The following is a 19,338-nucleotide window of genomic DNA, read 5'->3' as shown; positions in this document are numbered from 1 at the left end:
CTGTATCTAAGGTAACTGACATTTAAAGACAGTCTTTTCCAGGAAAACAAACAAGGCGTGTAGGTCATAATAAAAACCCCTCCCATTACCGATTTACATATAAAATATATACAAAATATATGCAACAAAAGACACAGACATCAGCATAGTTTTTAGGGGTTTAATGGGTGTACGGATTCATTTAAAGGAAGTGATAAACACATACAAAAATACCCTTTCAATACATTTTAGAAACAAACATCTAAATGACTTGTTTTGTTAAATGTTTCCGAACAGCAAAACATGAGTCGTCTGAAACAGAGTGGTGCAGATTTCATTAAAAAGAGACCTACCTGCTATGAATGCTATTAAAAAAAAAAAAGAAAAAAAAAAGAAGAAAAGAATCACATGGTACAAATATGCAAATATAAATAAAGTGATAAGAAAACCCCCGATAATGAAGAATATGCCTTTTTGAAAAAAAACAAAAAACTGTTCTCTGTACATTTTGGGGAAACGGATGCTGGAAAATCGCTCCCTGTGTCTCTCTACCTGCTCTGAAGAAGAGGGCGCCTCATCAGCATCACTTTACTGTATACATATATCTTCTGAAATCAAACAGTCACCAAGTTTCAGACCTTAAAGATGAAGGTCGGGGCCTAAGGCAGGAAGATAAGTTGTCTCCTGACCCCCTGACACCCCCACCCGTAGCCTCAGGAGATGCCTTTTTAAGAACCTCCACAGGAGGCGCAGAGGGTTAACACCCACAACGAAGGGAATCCCATCTCTCTCCAACAAATGACCATCTATGCATGCACACTCACACACACACACACAACCATGTACGCATGCATTCACACACACAACTCAAAAGCTTTTTTTCACCACAAACTCTTTCAGGACTTCGCTTCATCTGCTAGCAAACTGATCTGGTGGGGGGTCGGGTGGAGGGGTCAAGCGGTATCCTGAACAATTTTGTTGTTTGGCCCTCCTGGTTTTAGATTTTAGGTGTCAAGACAATCACAGGGACGTACACAAAAACTGAAACACTTTCTTTAAACCGTCCAGCACTTTTTGCGTCAACCACACCTAATCTGACATCTTTAACACACCAGGCAAAGTAAGCAGAAAAACTCGTCAACCTTTTCTTTTAATCCAACACATACAACAGGCGGGACACTTTTGACACTGAAGCTACACTGAACAGAAGGATTAGCGGGGCGTTGTTGATATGGTTCTTCTTACTAATTTCTGCACTAATCCCTCTGAAAGCTGAACAATAACTGAAAAAGCTTCAGATCAATTTAAGCACTTCCAGAAAAATGCTGTTGTCATAGTAAGGATTTTCTCGCTCTTACCGGCACCTGAGAAGCGCTGATGTCACCGGGCGTCTACGATCACCTACACACACCGCAAGTCCAATACCAACCTGGAGTCCTCTCGTGGTGGTCCAAAGAGTCATGGTTGTGATATCCAAGCAAACCCTCAATAAAGCCTCCCTGCAACTGTATCCAAACCTATACAGTGTTTTTACAAAAAAATATCCAGGGCTGGAGACATTTTTTTTTTTTTGGACAAGCAATAGAGAAAAACAAAAAAAATTACAATTTTTTTAAACTTTTTTTTTTCCTTTTTAGATAAAACTACAATAGAATGGTCAAAAGACTTACAGAGATCTTTTGCTCTTTTTTTTTTTTAAGACAAAAAAGTTATGTACATCAACATTTACTGTACAGGTTTCTGTTTGGGAGAAATGAAAAGAAAATAAATCAGCATACACTAGAAGTGTGTGTAGCAAGCGTCGATAAATGTTCTGGGGCTGTTTTTAAAACGTTAACCGGGAGGGAAAAAAAGGGGGAAACGAAAAGAACAGCTCCGTTTCCATCTGAACTGTGTACATTTTTTTAAACGCTGAGGGATGAAGACGAGTAAAAAAAACGGTCGCTTTAGTTCTCATGTCGGATATCTCCGTGACGGTTGTGTTAAATGCCCTCTGGCTGTGAGCGACACAACATCTGGTTTGACAAAATCACCTATCCACTGGCAAATCTGTAATCTCTGAAAGATTTGAGGTGAAGCGTCCGTCCTGCTGCTTCACACTTGAGATTGACCGACCTGAACACACTGTGTGAAGTCATCTTCTCGCTGTTTGACTCAACTGTAAAGCCCCAACTCTCTGTGTGTGTGTGTATATATAAATCCAGTCTACAGTTGTGTGTTCAAGCTATGTGGATTCTGGCCTTTTCTGTTTCTTTCAGCCTCTTGGCCTGCTCCTCCAGCGAGGGGGAGTGGGATCTCTTGGCGGTCGCACCGTTCAGCGGGTCGGCTCCTCGGCTCACTAATGTGGGGATGGAGCTGCCGACGGGGGGCACCGCGTGTTTGGACGCCACGTGTTCTACAGAAAGAGAAAGAAAAGGACAAAAACAGTGTTCATTTTGGCGCCTGATTTTGATTTAGTCTTTTGACAAAAATGCACATTAGTTTTACCACAGTGACATTTTAGTCGCCATCTTGGTTGTGACTTTTGGATTGACCCACTTGTTCACTAAGGGCGCTTTGACAAGCCATAGTCCGTTTGGCTAGTCCGAATCAAAAGTGAAATTGACACTTTTGATTTGTTTTCCATTTAGTCTGGTTCGATTTCACAGTGAAAGCGAAATCTTTTTTGTCTCCAGAGCTGCCACTTCTGTGCAGGGAATCCCAGACCTTGAAATATTGCTGTCAAAGGGTTTTCACTTTGACTCGGCACTGACCTACTGTGCGCATGAATCCCCAGTATCTCCCCTAGTTTATCTCGAATGACTATATAAACGTCACTGTTATCAGATGTCTGCGGTAGTTCAAGTCAGTCCTCTCCCACTCATGTTGACCTGTCGTTCACCTGCGTCCATGTCTGCAAATGCCCGCACAGGCAGCTTATGTTTTGGTCTGATTGGAAACGGTCCGAGACCACCTGTCGCAAGCGGTCTAGGACCGACTGTTTTGGTCCACACAAGAGTACGATTACTATGTTCACAACTGAGTTTGATTAAAACAGACTAAATGTTGGCTTGTGAAAGTGCTCTTTAATACGGTTCATTGTCTCAGTTTAACTTCAGACAAGCAGCTAAAATGTTAGAAAAACATTAAGACAAAAAAGTTCCTTTAGCAGCACACCTACAGGAAGCTCTACATTAGAGAGATGACACTGATTGCATTCATTCCTACCGATAGCCTATATATACAAAAAACAGCTGACTGAAAGTAACATTAACTTTACACGTTGTATGTTTGTTACTAATGGCACGTTAACGTTAGCTTGCTTTTTAAAAAATGAAAGTCAGCGTGCTGTCCTGCATGTTTTCGTTAAGGATGCACGATTACCGATGCCGATAAAGATGTTTAAAATAACAATTTTGCCGATACCCAATACAGATGTTTTTGTTGTTTATTTTGTTTTGTGCCGGTGAAACAAAGACATCTTCTTTATAAAAATAACTGGACTGTTTTAAAGTCATTCAGCATTTCACTACACTGTCTTTGAATGAGCACAAATTCAATCATACAAATGTATGAAACAACCTTTAATATAACCAAATATTTATTGTCATAGTTTTCCTTAACAAAATGGACAAAAACTAATCTGAGTGAGGAGCACCTTGATGAACTAACAGAACTGATGAACGACTGAAAAAGCAAATGATACACTCACTTGAGCCAATGACAGGAATGGACATGCCCTTTTCTTCGCTGGCAGGAGGAGCGTCGGGGGTGAGTGTGCCCTCAAACACGGGGGGCTTGGGAGGTGTGATGCTACAATTAAAATGAAACAGACAGGCCGAGAAATACATAAGTTAAAACATTAGAAAGTCAAACAACATCAACGTGGTGCTGGGAGAATAGCTGAAGCTCACTTGTGGCGGTTGAGGGCCAGTTTAATGGAATTTTTCACGACGCGACAACTGTTGCTGGCGGGGAGAGGCGAGGAGGCGTCTGGCAGCTCCATGCTGGGAAGTCTCTGAGGAAGGAAATAACAATATTTTAATAAGAGTATTTAAAATCATTTAATAAATACTTTAACAGAACCAAAGTGCACCACGTAGAGAAAGTAATTATCCAACGTTAATTAAAATCAAATCATTCAGGTATGAAAGGAAGCGGTGTTGTTACCTGTGTTCTTGAGGTATCGATGGTTGGAATGGGCTTAGCCTTTGATCCAGAAAGAGGGGTCTAATGGTGAAAAGAGGCAAAATGTGAACATTTGTTTTGTCCGCCATTACACGGTCAATAGAAGCAGCCAGAGTAAATAACACCTACCGCATTGGGTACTTCTCCTTGTGTGCAGGAATCAGATGGTGGATACGGCTCTTTAAATGCAGAGTCATCATTGGACACCACCTGCAGCAAAAAAACAGCACAGTGTCACAAATTAAATCTGCCATTAAGTTTAAATCCAACACCAAACACACGGTAACTCCTGCCCTCCTCACCTCTGTGTCTTTGTGCCTCTTGGCCAGGTCCTCTTGTGTAGGCGAGTGTGGTCTCTTGGCAGGAGCTCCGTTGACCGAGTCCTCCAGGCCGTTGTTGGGCTCCTCTTTGGGGCTGCTGGCGGCGTTGGGCTGCACGTCGCCGCTCGGCACGTTGGTGACGGAGCTGGTGGCTGGTGGGGAAGAAGGTCTCGCTTTAACCGCAGGCTCTGCAGGATTAGAAGGATTAGAAGGAGACAAACAAGAATAAATTAGAACAGGATGATTTATCCACATCTTTGACATGCCTTCAACATCTCAATACCTTTTGTCGATTAGTCGGTTTGAAAAAATTTCAAAATTCTCTGATTCCAGCTTCTTAAATTTGAATATTTTCTGGTTTCTTTACTCCTCTGCGACCGTAAACTGAATATCTTTGATTTGTGGACAAAACAAGACATTTGAGGACGTCATCTTGGGCTTTGGGAAACACTGATCGACTTTTTCTGACATTTTGTAGACTAAACAACTAATCGATTAATCGAGAAAATAATCAACAGATTAATCAACAATGAAAATAATCGTCAGTTGCAGCCCTATTCTCTAGATTTGAAAAGTTTGATTAAATATCCCGGCTGTCAATTATGCCAAATAACGTTTTATGCTATTGCTAAAATATTAAACAGCCTATCCCAGAGAGGAAAATTACTCTCCCATACTTAATAGACAGTATCTGAGTAATAGTCACTGGACAAATGACTCACGTGAGCCAATGACGGGGATGGACATGCCCTGGTCTGTAGCAGCTGATGCTGATGGTGATGCTGCTCCTGCTGCTGCTGCTGCGCTGGGTGCTGGGGAGCCCTCCGCAAAAAGCTGCTTGGGAGGGCTGACGCTGCAAAATACAAAGAGACAAAAAACATTTGCTCAGCGTCATATTGTGGATTTGAGTCTGGTCATTGTCAATAGTGATAATATATATTAAAAAAACAAACAGGATATACATTAGAATAGAACATCTGGGGATACAAAAATCCAATGCAATAGAGAATGACAACACTAAAATGCAAATTAAAGTGTAGAGGTGCATCATACCTGTCCTCTGTGTCAGACGCAGACTTGGGAGCTTTGTTGGATGGAGAGGTAAAGGGAGTCCCTGAGTCTGTGTCTCTGGAGCTGTCCAGGGGACTGTTGTCCAGAGAGATCCGCTTGGAGCTCCCCCCGTTAGAGTTACGGTTCAACTCAGCTATGCTCTGCAGAAAAACAAACACAAAAGAGGAAAAACATCAAGTCAGTAATCATGAAATGTTTAAAAAAAAAATGATTAAGGCTTTTGTCCCAACATGCACATGAAGATATATCTCACCCTCTTCTTCTTCTGCACCAGTTCAGGAGGAAGGTACTGATGGAGCTGTTTCTTCTTCACATGCGTTGCTTCAATCTTCATCCCATCCTTCAGCATGTTGATGTTGTTGGCTTGTCTGTACACTGCAGACAACAACATGGCGTGTTAAGGTTCATTGACTGCTGGCATGAATGCATGAAACATGTTTGACTTTCTTCTTAGCGTAGTCCATGTGACTGCTGGCCATTTCTTCCATTTTGACACTTTAAAAAGAACATTTGACTTTGCTGAATTCATATTTTCAATATAGAGTCTTGCCGTAACAGAAGAACTACCGAATAGGGCTGAGGGTGTGTATTTTCTCTTATTTTCTTACTAGCTAAATTATGTATATTGCATGTGCTGCATTTTGCTGCATTTATTTTAAATGGGTTTTTATGCCACTAATATTTTTACTTGCAGTGTATACTAGTAAATGTCCTGTGCTGTACCCTATTTTATCTTTAACGTTTGACTAGCACCTACCAGTGTCTGTGAAGGACTGGATGTCGTACGTCAGGTCAATGTTCACGCTCTCCGGACTCTCCACTTTCTTGAAGATGATCCCGATGAACCACATGGACACAAAGTCGTTCCTGTTACAGAAACACACAAGTAGCAACATGAAAATAACAGTCGTGTTTCGTCTTTTCACACATGCCATGGCAATGCTGGAATATGTGGGTCAGACGGGCGTAACCCTTTAAGTGCTTTTCTCTGCAATGTTACTGCTTTCATTCACAACACAGCCGTACCGGCATGTTCCCCGAGATGTTACGAGGTCTTGAGGTGCAAAATTGGCAGTACAGATTTCCCTGAATATTGATCCCTGCTCCCATTCACACATGAGCCCATGCAGGAAATGTTCCTGCGCATTTCAGGGATAGACTGTATGTGTGAAAGGAGCTAATGTTGTAGAAATATATTCTCGCAGTTCTCTCAAAGCTGCATTCAACTATTGCCATGTGTCTGCCTAATAATCAATGACAAGACCCAAGCCAATAATGACTTCATGACTAGCAGTATTCACACAGGTCAACATGAAACATTACTCAAGGACAAAGAGGAAATACTTGCTGAGTGACCCTGAAAAGGTTTGATTAATGATTAGTAGGATTTGCCTTCACTAATCCAGAGCTCTCTCAGCGAGCTGTTTGTCTGGATAAAACTGAACTCACTCGTTGCGGTTCTCTTTGGACCCGGGGAAGGACTGGGGGTTGACGTGAGCCAGGGTGATGTACTCGTTCCTCTCCAAGTTTCCCACCAGAACGCGGATCTTTGACTCCACCAGACCGATCCTGAGGGAAAGCATCGAGATGTGTTCACAAAGGTGCCGCTAATACAAGTCATCCTCAGTACAGTTTCACTCGGTACAGACGCTTACCATTCTAAGTGGTTTTCTTCTGTGGAGGCACTGGCAGTGAGAACGATGTAATGCCTGCAGCACAGAACAGAAGACACGATGTTGAGCAGATAAACGCAACAAACTCCTTCTAGGACTCATAAAATGTTTATACAGTGACTGGCTGCATTACGGCAACGTTTGCTATAGCCTACCCAGGTGTATAATTATGAGGACTACAACTGAATGAAAACCTCCCTCAACACAATCAGTATTCGCTGAAAGACTACTGTGCAGGAATAATGATCTTGTGTCCAGTCCCTGCACATCTTTACATGTGCGATTGGTCTTAATTCTGTATGCAATATAAATTAATAAATGGGGTGATATCAGCAGCATATTAATCTTTAAAACTGAGCAGGAGCTCAAACAGAACGTTTCAGACAGAGGGTGAAAAGGGGTGCTGCAGCACAGCCGCTATGAGAAAAATAAAGCAATTTTTTTAACATTAAATCATGCAAACATGTTCTAGTAGAAACCAAAAATACAAGTACTGTAAGCACATGCAAATAAGCAGAATAGGTCACTCCTCTTTACTTCTGTAAAATGACTATGGTGTGATTTTTGAGGTGATCTGTACCAAACAAAGATGTTTTCTTAAGTCTGTAGAATATGATGTGTAGGCCAGGACGTCTCCGCAGCACCACAATATTTAATTTAAAAATGGTATATTGACACATATTTTAGATTTAACAAATGTTGTGCCTCCTGCGATTTGAAAATTGCAGTAGGCCATGTTGCGATTTCCCAAAAATTGCAATTAACTGTGCAGCCCTGCTCCGATGGTGAAGCAACAGCACCAACAGGACATGGCAGAAAACTCAGTTGTGACACTTGTGTGTGGGAGGAACTTTCATAAACAAAATGAGTCGACCAACTCTACTGACCACAGTTAGGATGAGTCAAATCTGCCCAAATTCAAAGAGTGATAACAATAGGTTGGTCGGAAACAAAAAACAGTTTCCAGTTTTAGTTTCAACGGCAAAATACAGTCTATGGCATGCAAACACTCAACACACGAACAGCTCATTTCCACATAACTTAACATGATACCGACTTGTGACTGATGCCATGTATATGAGAAACAAGCAGCTCTATGTTTTACTCATCTTGCTTTGTTATAGAGCTGATAATTGATTAATTGATTTGAGTATTTTTTTAAGAAAAAATAAGTCAAAGTTCTGATTGCAGTTTCTTAAATGTGAATATTTGCTGGTTTCTTTACTCCTCTATGACAGTTAACTGAATATCTTTGAGTTGTGGAAAAAACAAGACATTTAAGGACGTCTTCTTGGGCTTTGGGAAACACTGTGCGACATTTTTCACCATTTTCTGACATTTTATAGACCAAACAATTTATCGGTTAATCCAGAACATAATAGACAGATTAATCGACAATGGAAATAATCATTAGTTGCACTCCTACTTTGGTAAATAAAATGTTCAATCATCAATCCTTTTTCTGACAAAATCAACACCTACTTGTACTTCTGGAAGAAATTGGGTGGCTCAAAGAGTTTGGACCATTCTGCTTTTCCCTGAAGAATCTCATCTGTGACGCTGAGGCCTGTTCATGCCAGACATAAAGACACATCAGGCTAAACAATCCAACATTCAAAGGGACACTTGAAAAACGATTAAGTTTTGTTATTCACAGGAACAGAAATGTACCGTTACCATTGCCTTTCATAAAAACTTTGTAATGCAAAACTTTAAGAGAACTGGAAAAGCAGGTGAACAGATATTTAATTTTCAGTCCTTACCGTATTTGAACTCCTCGCTCATGATGGTGCGCGTTGACGTGGAGACGTTGTACGTGGAGTTCTGCTGGGGATAGGCGGGGGTGATGATGGGCATCAGGTGGTATCTGTCGGAGGGGTTCACCTAAAAACACGGAACAGGGACCAAGATTGGTTTTCGCTGCAGAAACGAGAGCCTTCATACTCCACCCACCAAAGTGAATGTGTAGGGCAACTTCACACACCCACACACTGACAGGGATCATAAACCCAAAGGGCACACATCCCACACACAAGGTACATCCCAATCCACTTCACTGTTTCCCTTATTTGCATTTTTTCCTCAAGTGATGCAAAGCAGGAGGAACGAAGGAAACATATTGTGAAACGAAACGCGCTTCCTTCTAAAACATCATGTGAAGAGATTTGTCTATTGAGGAAGGCTACAGAGCTGGATCACCTGCAGCATCTTCCCTTTGAGTACGTATTTAGACAGATAATGTGCCGCACTACCCAACGTAGTCACCACCGTTAGCGCTATTCATTTTAGCCATTTCATTTTAACGTGACATAAGATAATTTGAAATATTACACATGCACATTGAGCCAACTGCTAGACGACGCATGCATGACAAGCCTGTGTTTAAACTGTGTACAGGTCAGTCAAACCACAATTTAATTTCTAAGTATATTGCACATGCTTAGTTGATAATGTTTTACATCGGACGCCAGCCACTCAACGACCTTGTCCAGGTTCTCGGGGTTAAAAGGGGGAACTATGTGAGAATGCCTCCTTACCACCAAGAGCTATTTTGGGGTGAAGGTACAGACCGTACTCTGAAAAACTTCACAGGAGTCATTTCTGCCAGCAGTAAAGCCTCTACCATGCAAGTATTTGTTTCCGCACTTGTAATTTTTCTGGATTATGATGAGCATGTCTCGCAGTAAACAGAAATACTTTTAAAAAGTAGCCTAAACATTTGGGAAATTATATAAATTGTATCTAAAACTATACTTTCTGCACAATGCACGGTGACTGCTGGCCGTACTGTGACTGAACGGAAACCACACCAATAGATAATTAAAATGTGTTTATTGCTGAAGAGACACAACAAACATGACACAGCAATTACAACAGCTAGAATGCTTTCAATTAAGGCTAAAGACCAATTAGTTTAGGGTGTAAGTAAATTTATGGTATTATAATGAAAAAAACAGTATAGCAAAACAAATATATCAAAGGCCAAGGAGAGAAGATTCAAATGGATAACCTGCAAGAAGAGTGTGCAAAGGTGTCCTTAGCAAATATTTACGACTGCAGTGTTGTAATTATGGGATTTTAACACACTGTTTTGCTATTCAGTTGTAAAAATTTTTTACTGAAGGGGTGTGAGATAAAAAGACGTCCACTTGGGAAGTCTTCCTTGCTCCAAGCTGCTCTGGGAAGCCTCCTCCGAGCACAGTTAAGAGCATCGGAACTCATGATAGAGGACCCGATCAATTTTCCGGGTCACATGAGGACAGAGGGATGAGGAGACATGAAAGAAGAGAAAATAACCTATACTCTCATTTGTTGAGCTAATTTTTAAAAATACCAACAAACTCACAATTTAGCGGGTTAACTGTCCAGACAGTGTTTCCTGTGTCTACGCAGCAATATAAAATGGAGGCATAACATCGTTAACATGTGGGTATAAAACACCGGTGTCATACTCACTCTGGGATCCCACACAGGCAAATTCAGATTACTGTCCTCAGGCTGTTTCAATAGCACAGGATTCGGCCACTCCCTGGAGGATGGAAATGACAAATGTAGTAAAATGTGAGAAATACAACAGGCATTGCACAAGGTTGTGAAATACTGCCATCAAGTGGAACAAAACAAATGTCATGATGTAATTAATTGCAAGAACTAAATACCATTTGGAAAACACCAAGAAGAACTTGTGGACCAGCGTGGCAGCCACAGCGTTAGGATAGAGCTGGCAGGTCCTGGCCACCAGCATGGCCCACGACACTCCACCCAGAAACCCCAGCATGTTGGAGTAGATCCCACGACCTGCAGGCGGACGACACATTACAATAAGGGTAAGATAAGATAAAATAATTCTTTATTAGTCCCACAGCGGAGAAACTTGCAGGAAAGGGAACCTTCCAAACAACAGAGACATTGGTAAAAAACAAAACAAGATATATTAAATAAGTAAACTGTAAAAAACAAGATAGAAAATAAAATAGTAGACGGACTGAATGAATGGTTGGGTTCACATTATTGCACATATGAAATGTTGATATGTTGTAAGGCAGAGACATCTTAAAAATATTGGTGTCAGCCAAAAGATTTGTTAAGTACACACTAAACTGGGGGGGGACACCTGTAGGAGGCAATATCTTTAATTCTACGCACAAATTCGTTAGTCACTTTTTAGAGCACTTCTATAACTACTGAATATGACACAAGGATAAAATAAAATCAGACGTACAAAAAAATAAATGTTAAGGTGCACCCAACAACACAAGAACATTTAAATCCACTTACGTTTTGCCCACAGTTTGATGGCTCTCAGTGTCAGTCTGAAGTTTTCTTTGTTTGGCACCAGGTACAGTATTTCGTCAGTCACTCGACAGCCTGTAAGACAAAACACCAGAAACCTAAAACACTGCGAGTAAAGTATTACACTCATATATACACACACACTCTTACAGTTAATGCGGAGAGAATTCCCTGTAAGAGAAGGTTTAAGTTACAGATGGTTTGTAGCGTACCGTTGAGGCTGCGGATACACCGAATGTCCAAGTTCCTCAGGATGGAGTCTCCCCTCAGGTCCAAGTTGTCTGGAATGGACTGTAAGGCCAGTCTGGCAAAAAGCAGGTCAATCTGCTCAGGCGGACACAGAGGAGAAGGAAAGTACAGATGACACAGAGTATAAATGATCCGTCTAATACTAAAATACCAGGCACAACAAAATGCTTTTTTGTTTTTGTCATAAACAGGTCGACGCCTCTTTCTTGTGGGAATGGCAAGCAAGTTCAAAGCAGTACGGCACAGCAGGATGAGCTTTTAAATGACTTATTTATTTTTTAAATTTCATCAAGGCGAAATACAAGACTTCAAGTACAGAGGTTTCATTCTGGTTTCTCTCATCTCTGTTACCTTATTTTATATCTCAAAGTGACTTACCTCTATTCCGTCAAATTTGAACTTTATCACTGGTACAAAGGCGTCCTCGACAGCCTTGAGAAAGCACCAAAAGAGACAATATCACCAACACGTCTCAGATAAGGCGAAGTCACATAGCTGGCTGACATCATGATGAACAAGAGGTTGAAAATCAAAGTCAAGAACACAGAGCTTATAAAGAAACATGCGAGTGTCACATATGGGTGTCTTTGGAGACCAGGGTTTCAGTATAATATCCAATTTAATTATCATCCTCCTTTAACAACATCTAATAAATACAGGGCTACTCTGAGTAACATTTATCTACCAAATAAAAGTGCACCACCACTTTGCATTTTTGGATAAGATCAGCAAGATGTGAATTTAATTTGTTTTTAAACTGCAAGTAAACACTTTAACAAATAGCAGCTCATCTGATAATTCTATATAAATATAATTTAGTGTCAAAACAAACAAACTAAAAGGGTGTACACACTTTTTCATCATGTATATTGATGTTAATAAAGACACACACCTTGGGAAATTAACACACAAGCTGACCTAACAGCACAGGCAATGCTCCTGGGTTTTGCTCTCTGCTGAGTTACTACATTATAGCTCCTCTATCTATTCAGCAAAAATAAACTCAGCCATACAGATGTAAGGGAGTAATCTTTATCAGTGTTTGGTATTGTTCAGCGTTCCCAATACAGTGAACTCAGCTCTCTGTTGCTCTTGCATCTTTCTCAATGAAAAACCTTTGATTGAATGGACTGATTTTTACAAGCTCAAGGGTGAAACAGGGGCTTTCTTCATTGAGAAATGGCCAGACGTGCTACATAAACTTACCCTCAGGTCTTTGATCTCTTCGTGCTGTTTGAATTTCTCAAAGAAAGACTGGAAAAAGTCACTTCTTTCTACATGGCGTGGAGCCACACACAAGGCATCAATATCAGCTCCTGAAAGAAACCCTTAGTGTTAGCGGTGTGATCTGCGTTGCCCAGTAGGTTAAATGGTTAATGACTTCAATAACAATCTGATAAGTTGCTGCATTCAAGGTCAAAGAGAGTTCATGTGATAAAATATCACGGATAAAAAAAACAAGTAGAGCAACTTGGTAAAAAATATTCTAAATGAACAAGAATTACAATTCAAGCGTAAACCTTTTTAATGCAGCAACAAATTGGTCAAAACTTAAACAGGAATTAAAATTCCAGTGTATAATGTACACAGGATATAAACATAGAATTGAATGAATAGATCGGTCCCATTGTCACAAACATCCGATCCAGCTATTCGAGTCGGTATCGGCCCGACATCTGATCCAGTATCAGTGCATCCCTAGAAGTCACATTCTGAAATCTCGCGAGAGGGCTAGACCTCATCCACATTGTTGAAATCAGCTAAATATTCAGCCATGACCTTAAAAATCTTTAGAGAACACTAAGCTACGCTTTCTGTACTCCAACACAACAAACTCTGACAACACCGGCACTTCTCTCTCCAACTTTCACTCACGTTTCCACCGTTGTCTTTCGGCAACAAGTCATCTCTCACGAGATTACACAACAATACTTCTACTAGAGCGGGACTTGGACACAATAACAAACAGACCGGATCAAGCGAAAGGTAAGGAAGAACGTTTTATTTCTCTCTACGCTCCTTTCCATAATGTTGTCAGACACTTATAATAAGTCTGTCAGTGTCAAAAACAAGCACTTCTAGCGGATGTAACTTGACGGTGAGGAGTTGTCACGAGTGATTACGTTAAAGGCCTTTTAGTGACTTCAGCGTTCTCCCTCAAACTGGACCAATTTCAAAAATTGTTGTCCCCATTAGTCACTAAAACACAAAAACATGGGAAAATAGGGTCCAGGTTGAAAAACATTAGTTTTTAGTATTTTGTATTTCCTGTTGTTTGAGCTTGCTTGTTGTGTTTGTTGTTAAAGCATGAAGGTACTCCGACCACATTCACACTAATGCCTTCAGTCTATAGTGAGCCAATGTTTACACAGCTTTCAGACCCCAAAACTAGGCTTTTCAAAAACACTCTCAATAGGCAGAGGAATATGACAATGCCAGCCTCGTGCTTTAGTGTGGTCAGGGTGAACTGAGCTTTTCAAAAACAACAAGATATGCCTGTTTAGACAGGGCCGAGTGGTGTGTCGCAGTAATGTCCCGATACCTCTATCTCTCTTTGCTCCTCTTGAATGACAATATAGCCACGCACATAGTTCAGATGTTGTCTTAAAGTGTAATGTTGTCGGACAGCTTCCCGTCAGTGATTGATGATGAAATGACTAGACATACCTTTTGTGTGCACTCCAAGTCTGTACGAACCAAATGTAAATATCTTGCCCCCAACACAGCTTATAGCTGATGGTGGGAGGTTCTGTAGAGGAGAGAAGCATAAACAGTGAAATCAGTATTGTTCTCTTTATAGCATAACAATAGATAGCTTTCTGATTTGATAGTCACCATTAGTGACGCCATTATACATCATAAATCACAGCTTTTACTTTCAACACAACAGGACCCACCTTTAATTCACTGATCTCTGCGATCCATTCTTTAACAAAGTTATTCAACTTCCCAAGAACTGCAAGTCTGAGAAGAGATACAACTTTTAGTGGGTGTTTCATTCACAATCCAGCCCTCTCATGGTGCATTACATTACAAGTGTTCATGTTTTTGTGTGCACCCTTAGTAAGTGTAGTTAGAGTTGTTCCGATACCGATAACAGTATCGGAAATGCGTCCGATACTACCCAAAGTTCGGGATCGGGTATCGGCAAGTACGCCTATGTACCGATCCGATACCATCATTTTTTTAACCCAGAAAAAAAATCACCTTGTTTAAACCTAGGGCTGACCTGAATGCTTCGAAGCTTCGACCGTTGCCCTGGTATTCGACTTCCAAATCACTATTCGAATGCTTCAGTTTTTAAATATTTTTTATATACAAGTATGTAAAAATATTGTATAAATCCCAAAATAACCTATGAAATAGGTCCCACATCATTACATATTAATATTCAACATTAATGATTATTAGTTAATCTCAGATGGATATTGCTGTTTTTACGTGTAGAAGTGTGCGTGCGGCAGCGGCAGTGTCCTGATTACTGAAATGGGGGAATGGAGACAGACAGAAAAACATGTCAGCCTGTTGCTCCTCGCTGCTCCGCGCTGCTCCGCGCTGCTCCGCGCTGCTCCGCGAAGCTTCGAATATTTCTCATCGAAGCCCAAAAACTGGTATTCGAGACAGCCCTAGTTTAACCAGAAATCAATTCTTCTTCGCCACTCCAAAACAGTAGTCTTCACTGTGCTGTCGCCCTGGATGTATCATGGCTGCCACTGGCAACTACTGTTTTAGAGCAGCGAAGAAGAACTGATTGCAGGTAGTTTGTCGTAGCTGTTAAATAATAATAATAACCATATATTTTTCTTATCACGCTGTTATCGGAATCAGTATCAGGAAGGAAACAAACTATGTCAGAACATCTCTAAGTGTAGTTTTGATTATGGATGTCACGAGAACCGATACTTCGGTACCAACCAACACGGTACCAAAATTCTAAAAATGTGACGGTACTCGTTTTCTTCGTTACCAAAAGGTACCGAACGATGCCTGTAATGGTCATTTGGTACCGGAGCGGAGGTACTGGAGATGTGATTCTTCCGGATCTAATGGGGGCAGTATACGCTTACAAGTGTTCTCATCTGCCGTGAAATGAAGGAAGAAGAACGTTGTAAGACACGGAAAAAAAACAACAACACGAAACGTGAGAGATGGCAGCTGCTGCAGCGCTACCTCCGCCTCAACTCGTTGAGAAAAGAAATAGCAAGAGTCGGGTATGGAAGTACTTTGAGTTCGAGGCGGATTTACAAGGAGTAATAATAGATTTGCAAAAACCAGTATGCGGTGCACTAATGGTGACGTTGTACTTTTCTTTCCAAAGGAGGAAATAGCAAAGCACCTCAAAGACAGACATCCAGACAATATTGTTTGTTTTAAATACTTGAAGGCTACATGCCACTGTTCTGTTTTGCAATGTTAATAGAAGTTTATTTTTATTTATTACTTAAAGGCTACATGCGTCTGTTTTTTGTAATGCTCAAATGTTTTAATAAAAGGAGTGAGTGTTGAATTACATGGGATTTATTTATTTTTTTACCGTTGTATTGAATTGGTATCGAGAATCGTGTAAATTCACTGGTATTGATATCGACTACTAGATTTCTGGTACCGTGACATCCCTAGTTGTGATTGCTGCAATGAAATGTAAGCACTCAAGAATGCCCCCATACTGGTGTTATGGTTAATATAAAATAACAATTTCTGTTCCTCACCTATGGTTCAATTCCTCTTCATCTTCAAACACCCCAAAAGGTTTCATAGCATCACAGAGCTTAGTGGTGTACTGGTGGTCTATATCTCGTGGGGGTGCAAGGCTAATGGCAGAGGTGATGCCATAGTGTTTCTGAGGCTGCTGCCCACCAGGCATGGTGCTGCGAGGGGAACAAGAATACATACATTAAAATAACAGCTAGCAGTTCATTTATTATCATGTAATGGTTTCTCAAACCCTGTGTTACTTTATGCACAAGAATACCAAGTTATAGCAAAGATATTTATAAGCCACAGACACATTTTATATAGTGTTATGCTTTCCTAGTTCATGCACAATATTACCAAGTTATAGTAAAGATATTTATAAGCCACAGACACATTTTGTATAGTGTTGTGCTATGAAACAACAGCTAACGTTACTACACACTTTCATTTTTATCATGTAATGGTTTCTCACACACTGTCTTACTTTATGCACAAGATTACTAAGTTATGGCGAAGACATTTATAAGCCACAGAAACATTTTGTATAGTGTTTGCTAGCTTCCGTTTCTATTATTACCGCGGATCCCCATGTGTAAACACGCTACATGCGCTGACAACAATGTTCACATCATTTTTATCATGCAATGGTTTCTCAAACCCTGTCTTACTTTATGCACAAGATTAACAAGTTACAGTGAAGATATTTATAAGCCAAAGACACGTTGTTTAGTGTTATGCTTTACTAGTTTATGCACAAGAATACCAAATTATAGCAAAGATATTTATAAGCCAGACACATGTTGTATAGTGTTTTGCTAGATTCTGTTTCTATTATTACCTTGAACCCACATGTGTAAACACGCTACATGCGCTGACAACAATGTGCACATTACTTACAAGCGTATTAATTACTCCATAAATGTGTGTTATTCTAAATCTGAAGAGTTAATTTAACAAAAAATGCCTAAGACATGTCTGAAATTAGCTTTATGCACAAAACTACCATATTATAGTAAAAATATCTATAAGCCACAGACACATTTTATAGTGTTATGCTAGTCCTTTCTATTATTACCACATGTGTAAACACGCTACGTGCGCTCACAACAATGTGCATATTACTTACAAGCATACTAATAACTCCATAATTGTGTTTAACTCCAAATCTGAAGAGTAAATTTAACAAACATTACCCAAAACATGTCTGAATTAGCTTTTTACTAGTCAACATTTTGTAGTGTTATGCTATGCAACACTTCATTTTTATCATGTAATGGTTTCTCAAACCATGTCTTACTTTATGCACAAGATTACTAAATTATAGTAAAGATATTTATAAGCCACAGACACATGTTGTTTAGTGTTTTGTTAGTTTCTGTTTCTATGATTACCGTGAACCCACATGTGTAAACACGATACATGCACATGTGTATATTACTTACAAGCGTGTAAAATACTCCATAATTGTGTGTAATCCCAAATCTGAAGAGTTAATTTGACAAAAATTGCCTAAGACATGTCTAAAATTAGCTTTATGCGCAAGACTACCATATTATAGTAAAGATATCTATAAGCCACAGACACATTTTATAGTGCTATGCTAGTCCTTTCTATTATTACCACATGTGTAAACACGCTACGTGCGCTCACAACAATGTGCATATTACTTACAAGCATACTAAAAACTCCATAATTGTGTTTAACTCCAAATCTGAAGAGTAAATTTAACAAAAATTGCCTAAAACATGTCTAAAATTAGCTTTAAGCACAAGACTACCATATTATAGTAAAGATATCTATAAGCCACAGACACATTTTATATAGTGTTATGCTAGTCCTTTCTATTATTACCACATGTGTAAACACGCTACATGCGCTCACAACAATGTGCATATTACTTACAAGCATACTAATAACTCCATAATTGTGTTTAACTCCAAATCTGAAGAGTAAATTTAACAGAAATTGCCCAAAACATGTCTGAATTAGCTTTTTACTGGTCAACATTTTGTAGTGTTATGCTATGCAACACTTCATTTTTATCATGTAATGGTTTCTCAAACTTTATGCACAAGATTACTAAGTTATATTAAATATATTTATAAGCCACAGACACATGTTGTTTAGTGTTTTGTTAGTTTCTGTTTCTATGATTACCGCGAACCCACATGTGTAAACACGATACATGCACATGTGTATATTACTCACAAGCGTGTAAAATACTCCATAATTGTGTGTAATCCCAAATCTGAAGAGTTAATTTAACACAAATTGCATAAAACATGTCTGAAATGAGCTTTTTACTGTTCAACTGGCGGCGAGTGAACGTTAGCACGAGAGGCTACAAACAGGCTAACACAATTAGCAGCTAAGTTAGCTAACTGGCTGCTACGGAAGAATCGGTTTAACGCGAACTAATGACTCGATATCCGGTTAAACCTATTTAATGACTGACATTTTATGAAACATAAACAAGTGAAATCATTTTGTTAAGACGTATATATCCACCATAGTTACCCGACAACAAACAAACAAGCTAACGAGCTAAGCTAACAAGCGTTGGGCCTTGTTTGGTTGTTGTGACAGTTGTGCTAACGTTAGCTTAGCTTGTTAGCCTATTCTTTAAGGACTCTCGAACAAAAAAACATCACAAATGTTAACATTTACACATGCAGGACTTACCTCGACATTTCTTTCATGACACTATGAAAGGCTTGTTGCTGTAAATCCCGTAAAAAAGAAGAATAAAGTAAAGAATAAAGTGAGTAAAGTGATGATGCTAACAGCCTCGACCTGATTACAACAATGGAGAGGAGCAGTTCAAACCTTCCTCTGACCCGGAAGCACTTCTTATGAACCAGCAGCGAGGAAATGTTGACAACAGAAGAAGA

The 19,338-nt window shown here is 39.8% G+C and overlaps 1 protein-coding gene and 1 long non-coding RNA gene across 3 annotated transcripts in view; both read right to left on the bottom strand.

The window, feature by feature from the left end:
* LOC141774345 (uncharacterized) overlaps nt 1–19,338 on the bottom strand; it is a 170,982-nt gene that overhangs the window by 71,038 nt on the left and 80,606 nt on the right. The gene's annotated exons all lie outside the window — the stretch shown is intronic.
* papolg (poly(A) polymerase gamma) lies at nt 147–19,298 on the bottom strand. 2 transcript variants are annotated; one of them, XM_074646923.1, is made up of 24 exons: nt 19,130–19,298; nt 16,462–16,620; nt 14,650–14,716; nt 14,420–14,501; nt 12,959–13,068; nt 12,131–12,184; nt 11,716–11,827; nt 11,489–11,578; nt 10,870–11,008; nt 10,667–10,739; nt 8,974–9,094; nt 8,693–8,777; nt 7,193–7,246; nt 6,987–7,106; nt 6,295–6,404; nt 5,791–5,912; nt 5,520–5,677; nt 5,189–5,319; nt 4,449–4,654; nt 4,276–4,356; nt 4,129–4,188; nt 3,873–3,976; nt 3,671–3,771; nt 147–2,374 (listed from the first exon to the last, which is right to left on the bottom strand). In XM_074646923.1, the coding sequence occupies exons 1-24, from the start codon at nt 19,144–19,146 to the stop codon at nt 2,199–2,201; spliced, it is 2,532 nt and encodes an 843-aa protein (XP_074503024.1). In that variant the 5' UTR covers nt 19,147–19,298; the 3' UTR covers nt 147–2,198. The 2 variants fall into 2 exon arrangements, with proteins under 2 accessions (XP_074503024.1, XP_074503025.1); XM_074646924.1 differs by lacking the exons at nt 147–2,374; nt 3,671–3,771; nt 3,873–3,976; ... (9 more) ...; nt 8,693–8,777; nt 8,974–9,094 and adding an exon at nt 10,325–10,507 and having other exon boundaries at nt 19,130–19,291.

Source organism: Sebastes fasciatus, chromosome 9 (genome assembly GCF_043250625.1).
Source record: "Sebastes fasciatus isolate fSebFas1 chromosome 9, fSebFas1.pri, whole genome shotgun sequence".
Lineage (NCBI taxonomy): Eukaryota > Metazoa > Chordata > Actinopteri > Perciformes > Sebastidae > Sebastes > Sebastes fasciatus.
The sequence above is the reverse complement of the archived record's forward strand: the minus strand, read 5'-3'. Positions and strand labels throughout refer to the sequence as shown.

Excerpts from the sequence above, each read along its gene's own strand:
- papolg (XM_074646923.1), bottom strand. Across the intron at positions 11,828-12,130 it reads TCAAATTTGACGGAATAGAG|ATTGACCTGCTTTTTGCCAG; the intron begins GTAAGTCACTTT and ends CCGCCTGAGCAG. Across the intron at positions 9,095-10,666 it reads TGCCTGTGTGGGATCCCAGA|GTGAACCCCTCCGACAGATA; the intron begins GTGAGTATGACA and ends CCGTGTTTTTAG.